Source organism: Brachypodium distachyon, chromosome 2, assembly GCF_000005505.3.
Source record: "Brachypodium distachyon strain Bd21 chromosome 2, Brachypodium_distachyon_v3.0, whole genome shotgun sequence".
Classification (NCBI taxonomy): domain Eukaryota; kingdom Viridiplantae; phylum Streptophyta; class Magnoliopsida; order Poales; family Poaceae; genus Brachypodium; species Brachypodium distachyon.
In genome coordinates, this window is record NC_016132.3 from 3,112,582 (window position 1) to 3,127,643 (window position 15,062).

At 48.3% G+C, this 15,062-nt stretch overlaps 4 protein-coding genes across 12 annotated transcripts; 1 reads left to right on the forward strand and 3 right to left on the reverse strand.

The window, feature by feature from the left end:
• Positions 1-238: 238 nt before the first annotated feature.
• LOC100840201 (probable calcium-binding protein CML24) lies at positions 239-1,355 on the reverse strand. Its single transcript, XM_003565347.4, has one exon. The coding sequence runs from the start codon at positions 1,316-1,318 to the stop codon at positions 569-571; it is 750 nt and encodes a 249-aa protein (XP_003565395.2). The 5' UTR covers positions 1,319-1,355; the 3' UTR covers positions 239-568.
• On the forward strand, positions 1,281-5,524 carry LOC100840510 (pentatricopeptide repeat-containing protein At1g66345, mitochondrial). 8 transcript variants are annotated; one of them, XM_024459033.1, is made up of 5 exons: positions 1,281-1,422; positions 1,503-3,944; positions 4,029-4,685; positions 5,001-5,197; positions 5,281-5,524. In XM_024459033.1, the coding sequence occupies exon 2, from the start codon at positions 1,541-1,543 to the stop codon at positions 3,272-3,274; it is 1,734 nt and encodes a 577-aa protein (XP_024314801.1). In that variant the 5' UTR covers positions 1,281-1,422; positions 1,503-1,540; the 3' UTR covers positions 3,275-3,944; positions 4,029-4,685; positions 5,001-5,197; positions 5,281-5,524. The 8 variants fall into 8 exon arrangements, with proteins under 8 accessions (XP_024314801.1, XP_024314800.1, XP_024314798.1 ...); XM_024459032.1 differs by lacking the exon at positions 5,001-5,197 and having other exon boundaries at positions 5,263-5,524; XM_024459030.1 differs by lacking the exon at positions 5,001-5,197.
• A 330-nt stretch (positions 5,525-5,854) lies between these two features.
• Positions 5,855-6,680, reverse strand: LOC104582500. The gene has a single exon (XM_010232211.3). It carries the CDS (start codon positions 6,529-6,531, stop codon positions 6,184-6,186), a length of 348 nt encoding a protein of 115 aa, XP_010230513.1. The 5' UTR covers positions 6,532-6,680; the 3' UTR covers positions 5,855-6,183.
• Positions 6,681-7,244: 564 nt separating this feature from the next.
• Positions 7,245-12,379, reverse strand: LOC100843661 (protein NSP-INTERACTING KINASE 3). 2 transcript variants are annotated; one of them, XM_010232207.3, is made up of 11 exons: positions 11,749-12,379; positions 11,343-11,475; positions 11,173-11,244; positions 10,900-11,043; positions 10,734-10,805; positions 10,589-10,648; positions 10,363-10,460; positions 10,114-10,263; positions 9,408-9,755; positions 8,435-8,826; positions 7,245-7,900 (listed from the first exon to the last, which is right to left on the reverse strand). In XM_010232207.3, exons 1-11 carry the CDS (start codon positions 11,855-11,857, stop codon positions 7,577-7,579), a joined length of 1,902 nt encoding a protein of 633 aa, XP_010230509.1. In that variant the 5' UTR covers positions 11,858-12,379; the 3' UTR covers positions 7,245-7,576. The 2 variants fall into 2 exon arrangements, with proteins under 2 accessions (XP_010230509.1, XP_003569325.2); XM_003569277.4 differs by having other exon boundaries at positions 9,408-9,749; positions 11,749-12,377.
• Between the last annotated feature and the right edge of the window lie 2,683 nt (positions 12,380-15,062).

A 15,062-nucleotide genomic window follows, 5' to 3' on the forward strand; every position in this document is an offset into this window, starting at 1 on the left:
GCAGCCATTATAGCTGTTGTTTGGTTCGTCCTCCTCTCCCGTGGCCAACTTGCGATGCTTGGAACACTTGAAGAGAATTTCATAATCCAAGCTTGAGGACACAGGGAAACAAAAATTGGTGATCACTGATCTAGACCTATATCAAGATTTTAGTCGATGTGTAATTTTGAGCGCATTTGGGCGTGAAAATAGAAAGAATTGAAAAGGGGAAACATGTTGGGCTGCTCACGCTTGGACATTTTGATCAAGCCGCTGGATTAGTCAACAAGGGCAACAACAAGTTAACACAGAACCATGACAGAATTAGACAGGCGACACAAGGGCACAAGAAATATATGCTTCCGTAGTGTAGTCTGAACCACGGAGATTAATTAGAGACGAAAGTAAACCTAGTACTGATCATACGATCGCCTCGGCTGCGCATTTGCATCGGAGCATATCGATCGTGGACGAACAATATAGAAATATCTGTCTTGGTTTCCAAGCTTTAGATAAACGGTGGCTGTTCTTCGCGTGGGGAAGAACAACCGATCGATGGTGGATCGAAGAAGGCGTTCACGAGGCTCGATCAGATGGTGATCCCCTGCATCATGATCTTGAACTCGCCGAAGTCAACGCGGCCGTCGCTGTCGCGGTCGACGTTGCAGATCATCTCCCTGACGGTGGCCATGCTGCTGGCCTCCGGCATGCCGAGCTTCTTGAGCACCTCCTGCAGCTCCACGGCGGAGATGAACCCGTCGCCGTCCACGTCGAACACCTTGAATGCCTCCCTCATCTCCTCCTCCCCGTCGGCGCCGCCTTCCCCTCCGTCTTCCCCGTCGTCGGCGAGCGCGCCGAAGAGCGCGTCGCCGAGGGCCCGGTGGAGGCCCTCGAAGTCCTCGAAGCGGAGCCCGGACGCGCCCTCGGGGACGTGGGCGCCCACGGTGGCCGCCAGCCCGGCCCGGTCCGCCTCCAGGCCCAGCGCGTCCAGCGCCTGCGCCAGCTCGTCCACCGTGATCTCGCCGTCGCCGTTGCGGTCGAACATGTCGAACACGCGCCGGAGCCGCACCGCGTTCAGGCTGCCGTTGCGCAGCCGGAACGACGGCGACGGCGCCTTCGCCAGCGACGGCCGGACCGCCGCCGCCACGCTCTGGCTCTGCTGCTCGCCGCCCCCCACCATTATTATTCTTCCTTCCCTCTGTTCGGCTCCGATCCGGATCCTTTTTTCTCGACCGCGCCGAGACTCTCGCGGCTTTGTTATAGGGAGGGAGCTAGGGAGAGGCTCTGCCTTATTGGTTTCCCCTTTTCCTGTGGTGCCGGGAAATCGATCGCCTACCATGCTATACTAGGAGGCGGCCACGCACGGCGGGAGGATTATTCGCGGCGAGCAAGGAGAGGCGGAGGTGGATGGCAACAATGTCGGAGCTGCTCCTTGCTAAAACGGTAGGTTCGGCCGCTTTTCCCGCTCTGCCTAATTGCAACATTACATGCTGTGATAAACAAGATTTGTTTGGCTGTTTCAGTTGACTCGCGAAGTTCTCTTTCTTGGCCCCTTTAATTAATGGCAGCCAAGTCCGGCGGCCGCTTGGTGGCGCGGCGCGGCGGCGCGGCGGTCTGCGCCGCCGCCGCCACTGCTTTGCCCACATCCACCACGGCGTCGCCCCAGCACATAGCACACTACCTCGCGCATAACCCTAGGGTGACCTGGGAGGCGCTCTCCGCCACGTTCCCCACCGCCGCCGTCGCCGCCGCCGAGGCTCCCGACAGGCAAGTCGTCGACGCTGTGCTCCTCTCTCTTGCCAAGAACTCTAGCCCCTCGTCCTCCGAGACCATCGCCAAGAACGCGCACTCCTTCTTCCACTGGTCCGCCGCCGCCGCCTCGCCGTCTCCCCACTCGCTCCGCTCGTACTGCCTCATCGTCCACCTCCTCTCCCGCGCGTCCCTCATCAGCCACGCCTCCGTGCTCCTCCAGTCCGCCATCGCCCGGCACTCCTCCTCTACGCCCGCTTCCTCCTTCCTGGACGCCTTCTTCTCCGCCTACGAGGACAGCGGCGCCGCCGCGACGACCCGGGGCCTCCACCTGCTTGTGCACTCCTACGCGCAGCTGCGCCGTCCGGAGGAGGCCCTGGAGGCTTGCCACTACCTGGCCCGCCGCGGCGTGCTCCCCTCCCTTTCTGCCTTCAACGCCGTGCTGCACGCCGCGCAGCGCACCGGACGGTTCCAGGTCGCCTGGGAGGTGTTCGAGCTAATGACGCTCAAGCGGGTGTATGCCAACCAGGGCACCGTCGAGCTTGTTATCGGCGTGCTGAGCCGGGAGGGTGCACTTGCCAGGATGGCAGCCCTTGTGGAGAGGATTCATGGCAAGAAGTGCACGCCAGGCATCGTGGCACACGTCGCACTGGCACTGTGGATCTTCAAGCAGGGCAGGACGGAGCAAGGGACCTTGCTGCTCAGGAGGATGCTGCAGAGGAACATTGTGTTCGATGACATTGCATATTCACTGATCGTGCATGCTTATTGTCTTAATGGTGATCTGAAGTCGGCGCGTGAGCAATGGGACGACATGGTCCGCCGAGGCTGTCACCTGAACGCTTTTGTGTATACTTGCTTCATCGGAGGGCAATGCCACGAAGGAAATGTCAATGAGGCCATGCAGTTGCTTCAAGAAATGCTGTCTATTCGGTTGAAGCCGTATGATGCTACGTACAGTCACCTCATCACAGGGTGCTTTAGACAAGGTAGAGTGGAAAAGGGCTCGGAGTACTTTGATAAGATGCTCCATGAAGGCCTTGTACCGGATATTGCCACCTGCAATGAGATATTAGAGGCAATCTGTGAAGCAGGAGAGGTCGGTAAGGCGAACGAGTTGGTAACCGCAATGATAGACAAAGGAATTATTCCTGACCAGGATACATACTGTAGGCTCATTGATGGATATGGCAAGGTTGGTGATTCGCAAGGTATTATCAAGATTTATCATGAGATGGAGCATAGAAGACTTACTCATGGTGTTGAAGTATTTACCTCCGTGATCAGGGGCCTATGCCAGTGTGGGAATCCAAAGGAAGCTGAGAAGTATGTGACTGTGATGGAAAGGAAACTGCTGGCTCCGACTAGTGGCATACACGATACGTTGATCAGCAGTTACTGCAAGAAGGGTAACACGAAGAGTGCACTTCGGTTATACGACAAGATGATGACACGGGATGAGAAGCAAATCCCCTCTGCAGATACTTTTATGATGCTGGTGAGAAGAGTCATCAGAGTAAGGACTACTTGTTCCCCTGATACCTGATTACAGTATCTCACAGTGAGATTGTCGAGAAGGGTCGTTGATCAGAGAAAATCTGAAGAGGATAGGCAAAGGAATAGGAAGAGAAAGCTATTCTTATTCACTACTAATGCTGCATCTTCATATCTCTTATAGAGAAGTCGAGGGTACAGGAGGGCTTGGAGTTCTTTGACATGATGCTCCATGAAGGCCTTTTGCTGGATATTGGCACCTGCAATGAGATCTTCAGAGGCTCTCTGCGACGCAGGAGAGGTGAGAAAGGTGAACGAGTTGGTAACGACAATGATAGACCAAAGGAATTATTCATGACCAGTATTCTTACTGTCGGCTCATTGATGGTTATGGTAATATTGGTGATGCACAAGGTATTGTCATTTGTCAAGATTTATCATGACATGAACTCAGAGTACACTTCGGCTATACAACAAGATGATGGCACAGGATGAGAAGCTTATCCGCTCTACAGATGCGTTTATGAGGCTGGTGAGAAGAGTCGTTAGAGTAAGGATTAATTGTTCCCCTGACACGTAATCGTGCAGTTAGATTGTTGAGAAGGGTGGTTGATGGAAGGAAAGCTGCAGGGAGAAGGCAAAGGAAAAGAAGGTTGTGGCCCTTATTCAGTATGTGGATATATGGTGCGTCTGCATACCTCTTTTACTTATCAGAAGTTCAGGTAATGCATGCCCTTCTTTTGGAATTCTTTTGTGGTAGTGTTAACACAAGGTAACCTTGTAAATCTGAATTGTTTTTTTTTTAGCAAGTGTCCTGTGTACTCAGGATCCCATAGTTAAATTGTTGAGAAGGGTCGTTGATGGGAGAAAAGCGTTTTGAAGCGGATAGGCAAAGGAAAAGAAAGAGAGGCTCTTATCCGGTACTCGATGCTGCGTCTGCATATCTTTTATAGAGAAGTCGAGGGTACAGGAGGGCTTGGAGTTCTTTGACATGATGCTCAATGAAGGCCTTTTGCTGGATATTGGCACCTGCAATTTGATCTTTAGAGGCACTCTGCAACACAGCAGAGGTCGGCAAGGCGAACGAGTTGGTAACGACAGTGATAGACGAAAGGAATTGTTCGCGATCAGGATACAAACTATAGGCTCATTGATGGTTATGGCAAGGTTGGTGATGCAGAAGGTATTGTCAAGATTTATCATGACATGAACACACTTTGTCTATGCAACAAGATGATGGCACGGGATGAGAAGCTTATCCGCTCTGCAGATATGTTTATGAGGCTGGCGAGAAGAGTCATCAGAGTAAGGACTACTTGTTCCCCTGACACGTAATCGCGCAGTTAGATTGTTGAGAAGGGTGGTTGATGGAAGGCAAAGGGAAAGAAGGTTGTGGCCATTATTCAGGGACTACGTGAATACGTGATGCGTTTGCATACCTCTTTTACTTATCAGAAGTTCAGGTAATGCATGCCCTTCTTTTGGAATTCTTTTGTGGTAGTTAACACAAGGATACCTTGTAAATCTGAATTGTTTTTTAGCAAGTTTCCTATGTAGCAGAACACAGTTAAAATGTGGCATACCATGAACATGTAAATAACTCGGGAACCGAAACTCATAAAAAATAATTTGTTCTGGCTTAGCAAATCGCACCAGGAACAGGACTAGTAATAGCTTTTTATACAAGTCTTTTCGTACAATCTCCGTTGCGAATTAATTCGGCTAATCCGGAGCCCTGCTCTCAGTTCAATTTTTTTTTTTTGAGGGGATGCTCTCAGTTCAATTACGATGCGGAACCTGTGCTGGGCAGGCCGGGCCGTAGTAAACCAGCGTCAAGCATTGGCCCAGCCCACAGCAACCTGTGCAGAACCCGTGCTAAGCTGGCCGGTCCGTTAGCTTAGCTTAGCGTTGTTCTGTTCTGTTCGTTCGTGTCACTGCACACTGCAGTGACATTTTCACTAGTCCGGTCAGTCAGGTTGCAGATTCAATCATTCGATTAGTGCTGTGTTGATGCACTGATTAGCGATTGCACTGATGTAGTTTTGTCTTGAGCCGCAGCGGATGTCTTTGGGCATGCCGTTATCGATGGCTGATTCGGCGACACCATGATTGCAGGGGAGGCTGGGTCTTGGAGAATGTCAGTCAGGGACGTGCTCTTCTTCCTTGGTATCATTAGTTTCCGTTCTTTCTCTTATTCGTAGAAACAATTGTATGTCAAACCTGATCTGCTGATCTCTACTTGTAATAAAATGGAGCAGTAAAACTAAACAATTGCATGTCAAACCTGATGTGTTCATACTAATAAGTAGTCCCCTCATGTGATTAATTATGGAATCGACGGCTGACTAGCCAATCAATGGCGAGAACGCATATGCACTCTCTCAATTAACTGCAAGCGCTTTCTCTAAATCGAGGAGGAGAGAGAGATTAGCTAGTGTTGTGCACGTTTTGGATTGACTTGCCGACGTCTGAGGTAAAGCATGAGAGTAATCAGTACTCCCTCCGATCCTAAATTGTTGTCGAAATATTACATGTATGTATCTAGACGTTTTTTAAAAACCCATGCATGTTTATTTAGACAAATTTGAGTCAAAAATTTAGGATCACTGGTGAGCAGACCAATTCATCGGTGTGAATTGCGAGATCCAAATGCGCTGGAAAAGAACGAAAAAACATACAGTACAAACTTGACGAAGATCGAAGATGCAGGCGCACGGCTCAAACGTTCTGTCGCACAATGCGTATGGACTATGGAGAGTGAGAGTACACATGTACTCGCAGCCTGAAGAACATTTATATATATGTATGCACACATGTCGTGGAACGAACACTGAACACACAATCGTGTGTGTGTGTGTGTGAAGAGCACAGCAGAGCAGGGCGCCGGGGAGGGAAAGCCAGACCTCGTCGATGGTGTTGTTGTGCTTTGTATATTGTAGAAGTATGGACGCGAGAAACGGCCTATCGTCGTCGTCGCAAGTTGTGCAGCGGGTTGGAGCCCGACGGCGCCATCCTCTTGTCGTCGCCGAACCCGGCCTGGGCTCCGCCGTGCCGGAACCTCGTGCTGAGGCCGGCGGCAAGGGCAGCAGTACCCTCCTTGGTCCTCCTCCGTCGCTGCCCGACCTCGCTGTGCGCCGAAGCGGAGACGACGCTCACGGCGCCCGCGATGAAGGCGGAAGCAGGTCGGGAGGGCGGCGGCGGGACGCGGGCGAGGAGCGAGCCGGCTCTGAGCGCGAGCGGGACGAGCGACAGCAGCGCGAGGAGCTTCACCCACCCGCACCGGCACCTGACGAAGCTGCCGCCCCCCATGGAATTTGGAATGGAGCTGCAGCCTGCAGGGTCGTTGCGGTGTTTCGGCTGGTTCTGGAAGGAGAAGAAAGAAAAAGGAAAGGCAAGGGAGCTAGGGAGGCACGGTAGTCGTGCAACAGAGCGTTTTGTAGCCGGCCGGCGTCTGTCGCCTCGACGGCTTTACGTTTATTGGCACTTGGCAACGGCACGTACCGGTACTGGTATAGGTGTGGTGGTGCGTCATGATCGACGCGGTCGGCAGTGATCGATCCATGGGCGGACGGACGGGATCGTGCCAAGGGAGGAGGTTCGATCGATCGAGCACCGGAGGAGCACGGGACGGGACCGGACGGGGAGTGATTTCTGATTTGACGTGACAAAAGACAAGGAAACAATGTTGGCGATCGACGAGATGTTTGCTGCTGCCTGCTGGCGCGGAGGCGCGTTTGTTAGTTGTTACCAACAACAGTTTCAGCAGCAGCACTGCACAACAGTTGAATCAAACAGCTGACGCCAAGAGGACAACTTTTATGCGAAAGTTGCCCTGCCATTGACGAACGGACTGCATCGACCAGTTCCATCGCGCAACAGTCGCTGCACCCGCTGAGCCCCCTTTCTCCTTTGCCGCAAAAGCGTTTCCATTGCGGCACATGTTTGCAGCACACCCTTGTAGAAAGATACAGGCTTGAAAACAGATCACAGCGGAATGGTGGCAATGCAGATTGAAACAGGGATAACTGGAAGAGAGAAAAACCAAGCCCCTGCTGGAAAATTTCTCTTTCTATATTTACTCGAATCATCCAATCGCTCTCTGCCACGTGTACATGCGGCAGCAAGGATGGGCTCAACCTCACACAAATACACGCCGTATGTACAAATGAATGCAATGCCATGCCATCCCACCACCACAGCTACTACCTTGCTTACCCTACCCCACTCGGAAAATTTTCACATTTCACCTGTTGTTCCCCCTCTTGCTCTCAGAAGCTAATCTCAGAATGCAATAGCAGCCATGTAAAAAAGCAAGATATCTGCACCGACACGCGATCGAAGTGGGTCGCGGATCTCACCTTGGTCCGGAGAGCTCCATGGCTTCCAGGCCGAGCGAGGACTCGTCCGCAGCGGCGAGATCCATGAATTTCGGGGGGATGAGCTCCGACGAGACGGACTTGGGCGTGTCCACGTTCTGCGACGCCTCCCACTTCTCCGCGAGCCCGTCCCCTTCCAGCATCCGGATCACCTCCGACATCCTGGGGCGGTGCGACGGGTGGTACTGCGTGCACAGCAGGGCCACCTGGACCATCTCCTCCAGCTCCACCCGGTCGTAGTTGCTGCCCAGGTCTTTATCCACCATCATGCTCAGCTGCTTTTCGTGATGAAGCTTCTTTACCTGGAACCAGATGCAGGTATCAGAAATGGTGCTCGTGTAAATCCAAATTACCTGCCACTAAGAACAAATGATAACCCCTCGAATTCTTTTTTTCGGCAACCGGTTTGAACAGAAGATGGTAAATGATGGGGCATTTGCTAATATGTCCACACCATGATCACAGAAAGGAACACCATCTACTTCAATCTTCTAAAAAAAAGGCCAAAAGAATTGCAATGGTGAACATTTTGTTGAACAGTTAAGTTGCATTCGATTTCTTCAGCATATTTTCCAACTTTTCTGTTTGTTTGTTTTTTTGCTATGAAAATATGCTTCAGTATCTTGAGCATCAAATCTTATGATTCAATGTACTCAACAGAAAAGGTGGTAGGACCTAAAAGTGACATACAGACTTTGTCCAAAGCTCTGAAGAGAGCTAAAAGGCAGAGATCAACAAACTCCAATGAAAAGGATAAAACAGTCTTTCCGTAATAAAGTGAATTTGAGACCATTCGTAAAATACAAAATGAATTTGCAAACAAAGAATATGCTTACCATATCAAGCACTCCACCCTTCTGATTTGCTAGTCGTCCAAAATCTAGTGCCTTCTGGCCAGTGATCAACTCAACCAACAAGACTCCAAACCCAAAGACATCTGTCTTCTCCGATGACTGACCAGTTGATAAATACTCCGGAGCTATGTGTCCAACAGTCCCACGCACTGCTGTGGTAACATGGGACTCCTGGTGATCCAATAGTTTTGCCAATCCAAAATCTCCCACGATTGCTTCAAAATATTCATCAAGAAGCACATTGGAGGCTTTAACATCACGATGGATTATTTTTGGATCACACTGTTCGTGCAAATAAAGGAGCCCTCGTGCTGTACCTAGTGCTATCATTTTTCTCCTTGACCAATCTAGAGCTGGCCTGCCATTTATATGTTCTGACAAAAAAATAGCAGGAAAGTTTAGGTGCTGTGTAATACTAAAGCCGGAGGTTAGTTTCCTTGAAACTGAATAATATACTCAGAAAATGGTCATACAATGCCTCTTACTATCGATTAGTGCATTTCATCTTTTTTGACCGAATATTAGTGCATTTCACCAATGGTTAATCAAGATGTGTGGTGTTGTCAATGCCTCAGTTCATATCCAAAACACGGTGTGAACAGCAAAATAGCTCATGGACAAATTGTTGCTTAACTTAATACAGGGAGCAGGAGTAGAATTTTGAGTTGATAGCATGGCAGAAGTATGAAACTGCCCCAGGACGAAATGCGTTAACAGGATGGGTCAAAACCATAAGTGATTTTAGGTTGAGCATTTGATGACAGGCTGTGCTGATTGGATAGAGCCATGGAGGAACACACCAACATGTATCCATGCATCATGCTAGACTCCATATTTGAAATGAACTTAAAACATGGCCAGGGAATGGCAAAAATTTAAACACGCCACTAATGAATGTGAACAAGTAATGCAAGTGACTTAAAAGTTTCTTATCAGCATGGAGAAAGAAACAGACCTCGCAATTGAGAAGCAACGCTTCCATTCGGCATATAAGGATAAACAAGTAATCTCTCACTCTCTGTAGTGCAGAATCCAATAAGTCGAAGGAGATTCCGATGAACAGCTAAGCTTATGACTTCAACTTCAGTTTGGAATTGAACTTCTCCACCAACAGCATTGTAGTCTTTCAATCTTTTAACAGCAACAACTGAACCATCACGTAAAAAACCCTTGTATACTATTCCATATCCACCTTCACCTAAAATGTTCTTTGAGTTGAAATTATTGGTAGATGCTCGAAGCTCCTTGAAGGCGTACTGCTTCAGATGACCCAAGCATACTTCTGGGTCATATTGATCTGTAGCTAAGAGAAGGTATCAGGTACTGCAATACAGAACTAAAACAGTATAGCAAGCTAGTCAGGACAACATGAACAAAATTGGTGGGAGGTACAACTAACAGATCAAGTACAATAGGATCGTGGAAAGAAGACATCTCATTTTTATTGCAAAAGCAAATCAATGTACCAAACATAACTGGGATATGGATTATGGACAGCACCAAAGATTTTACCTATAAGTGGACTGGTTATCATCAATGGTTACTCAAAACTCAGAAATAATAAAATTTTCAACTTTTGCTGCAACGAAGACATCTAGTTACTGAAGTCCTAATTCAGGCAGTGATAGTATGATCAACCACAACATCGAAAAGACTATTACCATTTACATCAAAAAAGATCTGTTGGTTACGCCTATGCCTCCACCAAAGAAGCATGCCGACTGCAATAACGACAAATACTAGTGAACCCACAGTTGCTCCACAGATAATAGCAATACGGTGGCTTCTTGCCATGCTTTGTTGCGGCTGAACTGAGGAGAAGGAGACATATGTGAGCAGCACATACAAGACAAAAAAGATTTACCATTTATTCTGCTACAGAGGAGATAAATAATGATCAGCAATCTCACTCTTTAAGTCATCTGGTGGATAAGAAAGCGGGTCCATTGACACAGAAGAGCAATTATCTCCAGACTTCAGACCACATATCATTGAATTTCCAGCGATACTGTTCAGACAAGGAACGGTAAAAATGAGTGGAAAATGAGGCATGGGCAGTCAACAGAAAGCACACAGGGTTTTTAGGGGAGAATTTAATTAGCTAGGTGATAGAGGATTGATAAGCTGAATACTTACTTGAAAGTTCTTGAAGAAATCTTTGGCAACGGACCACTCAGATTGTTAAATGAAAGATCTCTGTGAAATACATTGATTAAGCCGTTTATACAGTGTGCCAAGGAGATAAAAACAGGAATGACTAAAAGAGATTGACATGACATACACCAGAGCAAGGCCATTAATGGTGGCCAGTGAATCAGGTAAAACTCCAGATAAGCTGTTGTTGTTCAATTTTCTGGTAGCAACAATAGAACAATAAATAGGAGTGAATTGCTGTATACAGCAAGCAAGAATGATGAGCCATCAAGAACCAGAGAAAGAAATCTTACAGATAGTTGAGGTTCTTGAGATCGCCAACTGAACTCGGGATGCTCCCGGTAAGAAGATTGTCTGATATGTCAAGCGTCTGTAGCATCCCCAGCCTGCCTATGCTACCAGGAATAGGGCCAGAAATTGCATTGTTCTGCAATAGCCTGTCCAAGAACAACAAACTTCAACACTTGCAGTCTTTCATCTGTCTAGAATCTAGAGCAATTTATTTCAAGAAACTGTAGTTTTGTTTGTGCTTTCGATTTAAAACAAGACGGGATGAATGAGCTTACACAGATTGCAGCCTGGTGAGGTTTCCGATGCCTGGCGATAATTTACCAGACAATCTTTGGCTGGGAAGACCACTGCAAGCACAGATCCCGCGAGATGATTAGTCCTACTTATGCAGACATTTTTTATGCTCACGCGAAATCGGCGTGAACAGAAGGGACAGGGGACTTACAGCGCCGATACATAGCCGTCGGAGGAGCAGGTGACCATCCTCCAGCTGCAAGGGTCGACGGAGTTGATGTCCCAGTTGTCGAGCACGTTGTAGTGATCCTGCAGCTCCGTCTTGATCGCCATCAGCGCCACCACTGTGGACACAACCACAGGCAGGCTCAGCTTCACCAAATCTTATCAACAAACGATTAAAACCCCGCAGCTATGGCGAAGAAAAAGCACAAGCAATGGAACCACATTGGCACATTTCTGCACATGCGCGGGGGGGGTTGTTGCCGAGAAGGGAAAGAAGAAATCTAGTGCCAATTTCACGGAAGAGTAATCTTCTTGGGACAAAAGACCCTTTTTACTTTACGAACTCGGAGAAAGCAGGGGACTTTCGCCGCGGAGGGAGGGCGGGTAAGTACCTTCGTAGTTGATGCCCGCCGGAGAGAGCGTCGCGGCTGACGGCGGCAGGACCACGCTGAGCACAACGGCGGCGACCGCCCACCACCGCCACCGCATCCACAACCCCATCCCCCCACAAGCCGCAGATTCGATTCCGCCAAGACGACGACGAAGAAGAAGAAGATCGAACCAACTCGCACCAAAAAATTCCCCCTGCACTCCACTCCACGCGCTCCGGCGCGGCAGCACAAACAGAGCTCACGGAACCACCCGCTGATTAATCAATCCTAATCCGACCGGCGACGACGACGCCAGGGCCAGGCCAAGCGAAGCGAGGAGCTCTCGGTTCACACCGGGGGATGGGATAGAGGAGGGCGATGGATTGATGGTGGGGGTAGGAGGAGTGGAGTGGGGGCAGGGCTTGGCTGAGAGGGCAGTCGCCAACAAGCACCTGCCACACCACACCCTATCAATCCATGCCTGCTGCTGCTGCTGCTCTGCAAACCGCCAAAAGCTGCTTCTCTCTCATCTCGTCTCGTCTCTCTCGACACGGACGCGCATGCCATGGCCACTCCCACTCCATGGCCCACCATGCTTTCTGCTCGTCCTCACTCCCATTGCCACTTCTGTATTCTCCAGGACTCCTTCCTTTGTTTATCAGTAGATAGATCGAGCGTTTTAGGCTTTTCTGTTCGGATTTAGTCCCCTCTTTTTTAATACGAGCAAGAAAAAACATGCCTTTTGTTCGGATTTTAGTCGTTTTTTATACGAGCAAGAAACTGGGAATAATCTAGGAGGGAGAAAATGTGGTCCTTTTGCTTAGAAACGACGGCAGATGCTCCAATAATTCAACTCCACTCGCTAACCGTACTGACAAATGACACTATCCTTTCCCTCTCACTGCAAAAGATAACAAAGTACTAGCACAGCTGGTAGCATTCGAGTTTAACCAAACGTTTAGAACAACACAAAACATGAGTTGTGAGGCACCATATTTGGTAGTACTCCGACATTTAGAAACTAAACTTATAATTCCTCGGTCTAATCATCGGTCAAACTGTAAACTCCGGTCCGTCAAAAAAGCAAATCTTGTGGTACTACCACTGACACCGGTGTAAAGTTCTCAATTTTTCTACTGTTTCAGCATCAGAAGCTTGTGCTTGTATGTAGCATTTGTGGGCACTAGTTAATTAAACAGTTGCGCTAATTGACAGGCGCATGTTTGTCACAAAGCACACGCATCTCGACGCGGCAAAACATTGGATGTACTTCCGCCGGTAATTTTAAAACATTTGCAGAACAGAATGACGGAGGGATTAAAACAAACAGAGCCCAAGGAGAACAAGGTTAAACTGATCTTGCTGGGGACACACGCACTGGCGAGTCACATGCTGGCCTTTTATTATATTTTCATTGTCCCGTCCTTCCTTGTCTCTCTCTGTAGACTCTAGCTGCTCGTCGGTAATCAGTGCCGGAGAATCTTTATGCTCCTTTTTATCCCTCTAACTCGTCCAGGCGTTGTTTAATGTTTGTTATTGGCGTTAAACCGAAAATTCTTGTGAACACTAAACAAACTTTTTCGCTGGGACCTCTGTGATTCAAAGAAATTTCATAGATATTTTTAAAAAAAATTCTATATATCTCCTTTGATTTGCAGAATTTAAAAAAAATGCAGGATTTGGAACCATAGATTATTTTCTATTGACTACTTTGCAGTTTGCATGCAATTCTAAAGGAAAAGACCTCATAAAATGTTTTTTTTCCATGACAACTATGGTTAACGTGTCCTTAAGTTCTTTTATTTTTTCTACGGTGAACAGGTTAGGCCGTAAGAAAGGTTTTTCACCGAAAGAAATATATTGGAGAATTGTACGGGTCTAAAAGGCCTTATGCTCACCTTGGATCAAATGAATTTTGGACAAAAGGAAAGGAAGATTGCAATTAATCAAAAAAAATGTACTCCCTCCGTCTCATATCAAGTGACTCAAATTTGCTCAAATATGGATGTATCTATACGCAAAAAAGCGTTTAGATACATGCAATATTTCGTCACTTAATATGGGACGGGGCTACATCCTTTGGTCCATAATATTGCATGCATCAAAGTAGTGTCCATAAAAAAAAGTCGGAATGGAGGGTAGAAGTTCGGAGCTTGCATAATTTTCTCCGCTTTACATTGTTTCTGTTCGTTTCAATCAATGCACCAAAAATATTTTCTACTCCTGTATCTTTTCTGAATTTTTGTTTACAAGTATCAAAGAGCTCTCAGTTCTCCAACATTTTTCTTGTTTTTACCCTCTTTCGGATAAGCATCTTCTTTTAATTTGTCCCCGTCGCTCTACGTCAATTTCGTCAGAAAAGACCTCGAGACGAAACCATTTCACAAAATGAATTCGGCACCAAACTATTCCACGGATATAACCCTTTTGTTCAGCACTCGACAGCGCGGCGCTATCCTCCATAGCTCAGCGCCTCTCCGTGAGGCGCTATCCCCCTGCCAGCGTGGCCAGCCCAGGCCCCACACGCGGTTGTGTAGCGCCTGACGCACGGGCGCTATACCCATAGGCTTCGCGCCTGAGAGCTGGGCGCTATGATATTTATAATTTGAGGCCTAAATTTCCAGTAACGTTTCGTCTAGGAGAGCAACCAAATTTTCCAAGTCCACGGGCTTCGCGCCCGGGCGTTGGGCGCTACTCTCCTCTCGCACGAAGTGAGTGCGTGCCTCCTCCAATAAAATCGGTAATAGCAGTTATTCCCTACATCTGACTTCCGAGTATGTTTTGAGAATTGGAAACCGCCGCCTGCTCCCCCCCCCCACCCACAAAAAAAAGGGGCCGCGCCATGCCTCTCCAACTTCTTTTCCAATCAATATGCGTTCTTTCCTCTTTGATTAGTCGATTTGCTGCCATGCATGGCCCAAGTACACTCATCCTTCCTCGTTAATTGCATCCTGATTAATTGCTTGATTTGGCAGCCACGAGTGAAACGTATCCAGCCAAGCTATGCATGCGTCTGTTTCTCTTGGCAGGTGAAACAGCATGTGAAATTCGCCGATTGTCTCGTACACTTAGGCCGATCTCGCCGATTCCCTGGTACACCAGATCATTTTGCTTTTGGTAACTGCCCCGGCGTTTAGATCGGGAGAAGAAACGCCCCACGCGTGTCCCTTTTCTCCTCGTACGAAGTCACACATGCAGAAACAGACGCGGTTTTTTTGCCCGGTTAGTTGTCATCCACACCTACAATTAGGCTGGGACGTTGCTTTAAAAAAAAGCTGGGCCGTTAATTCCTTCAACAATTGAAACGGCAACTTGCTTTTTTCTGTGATTTCCTG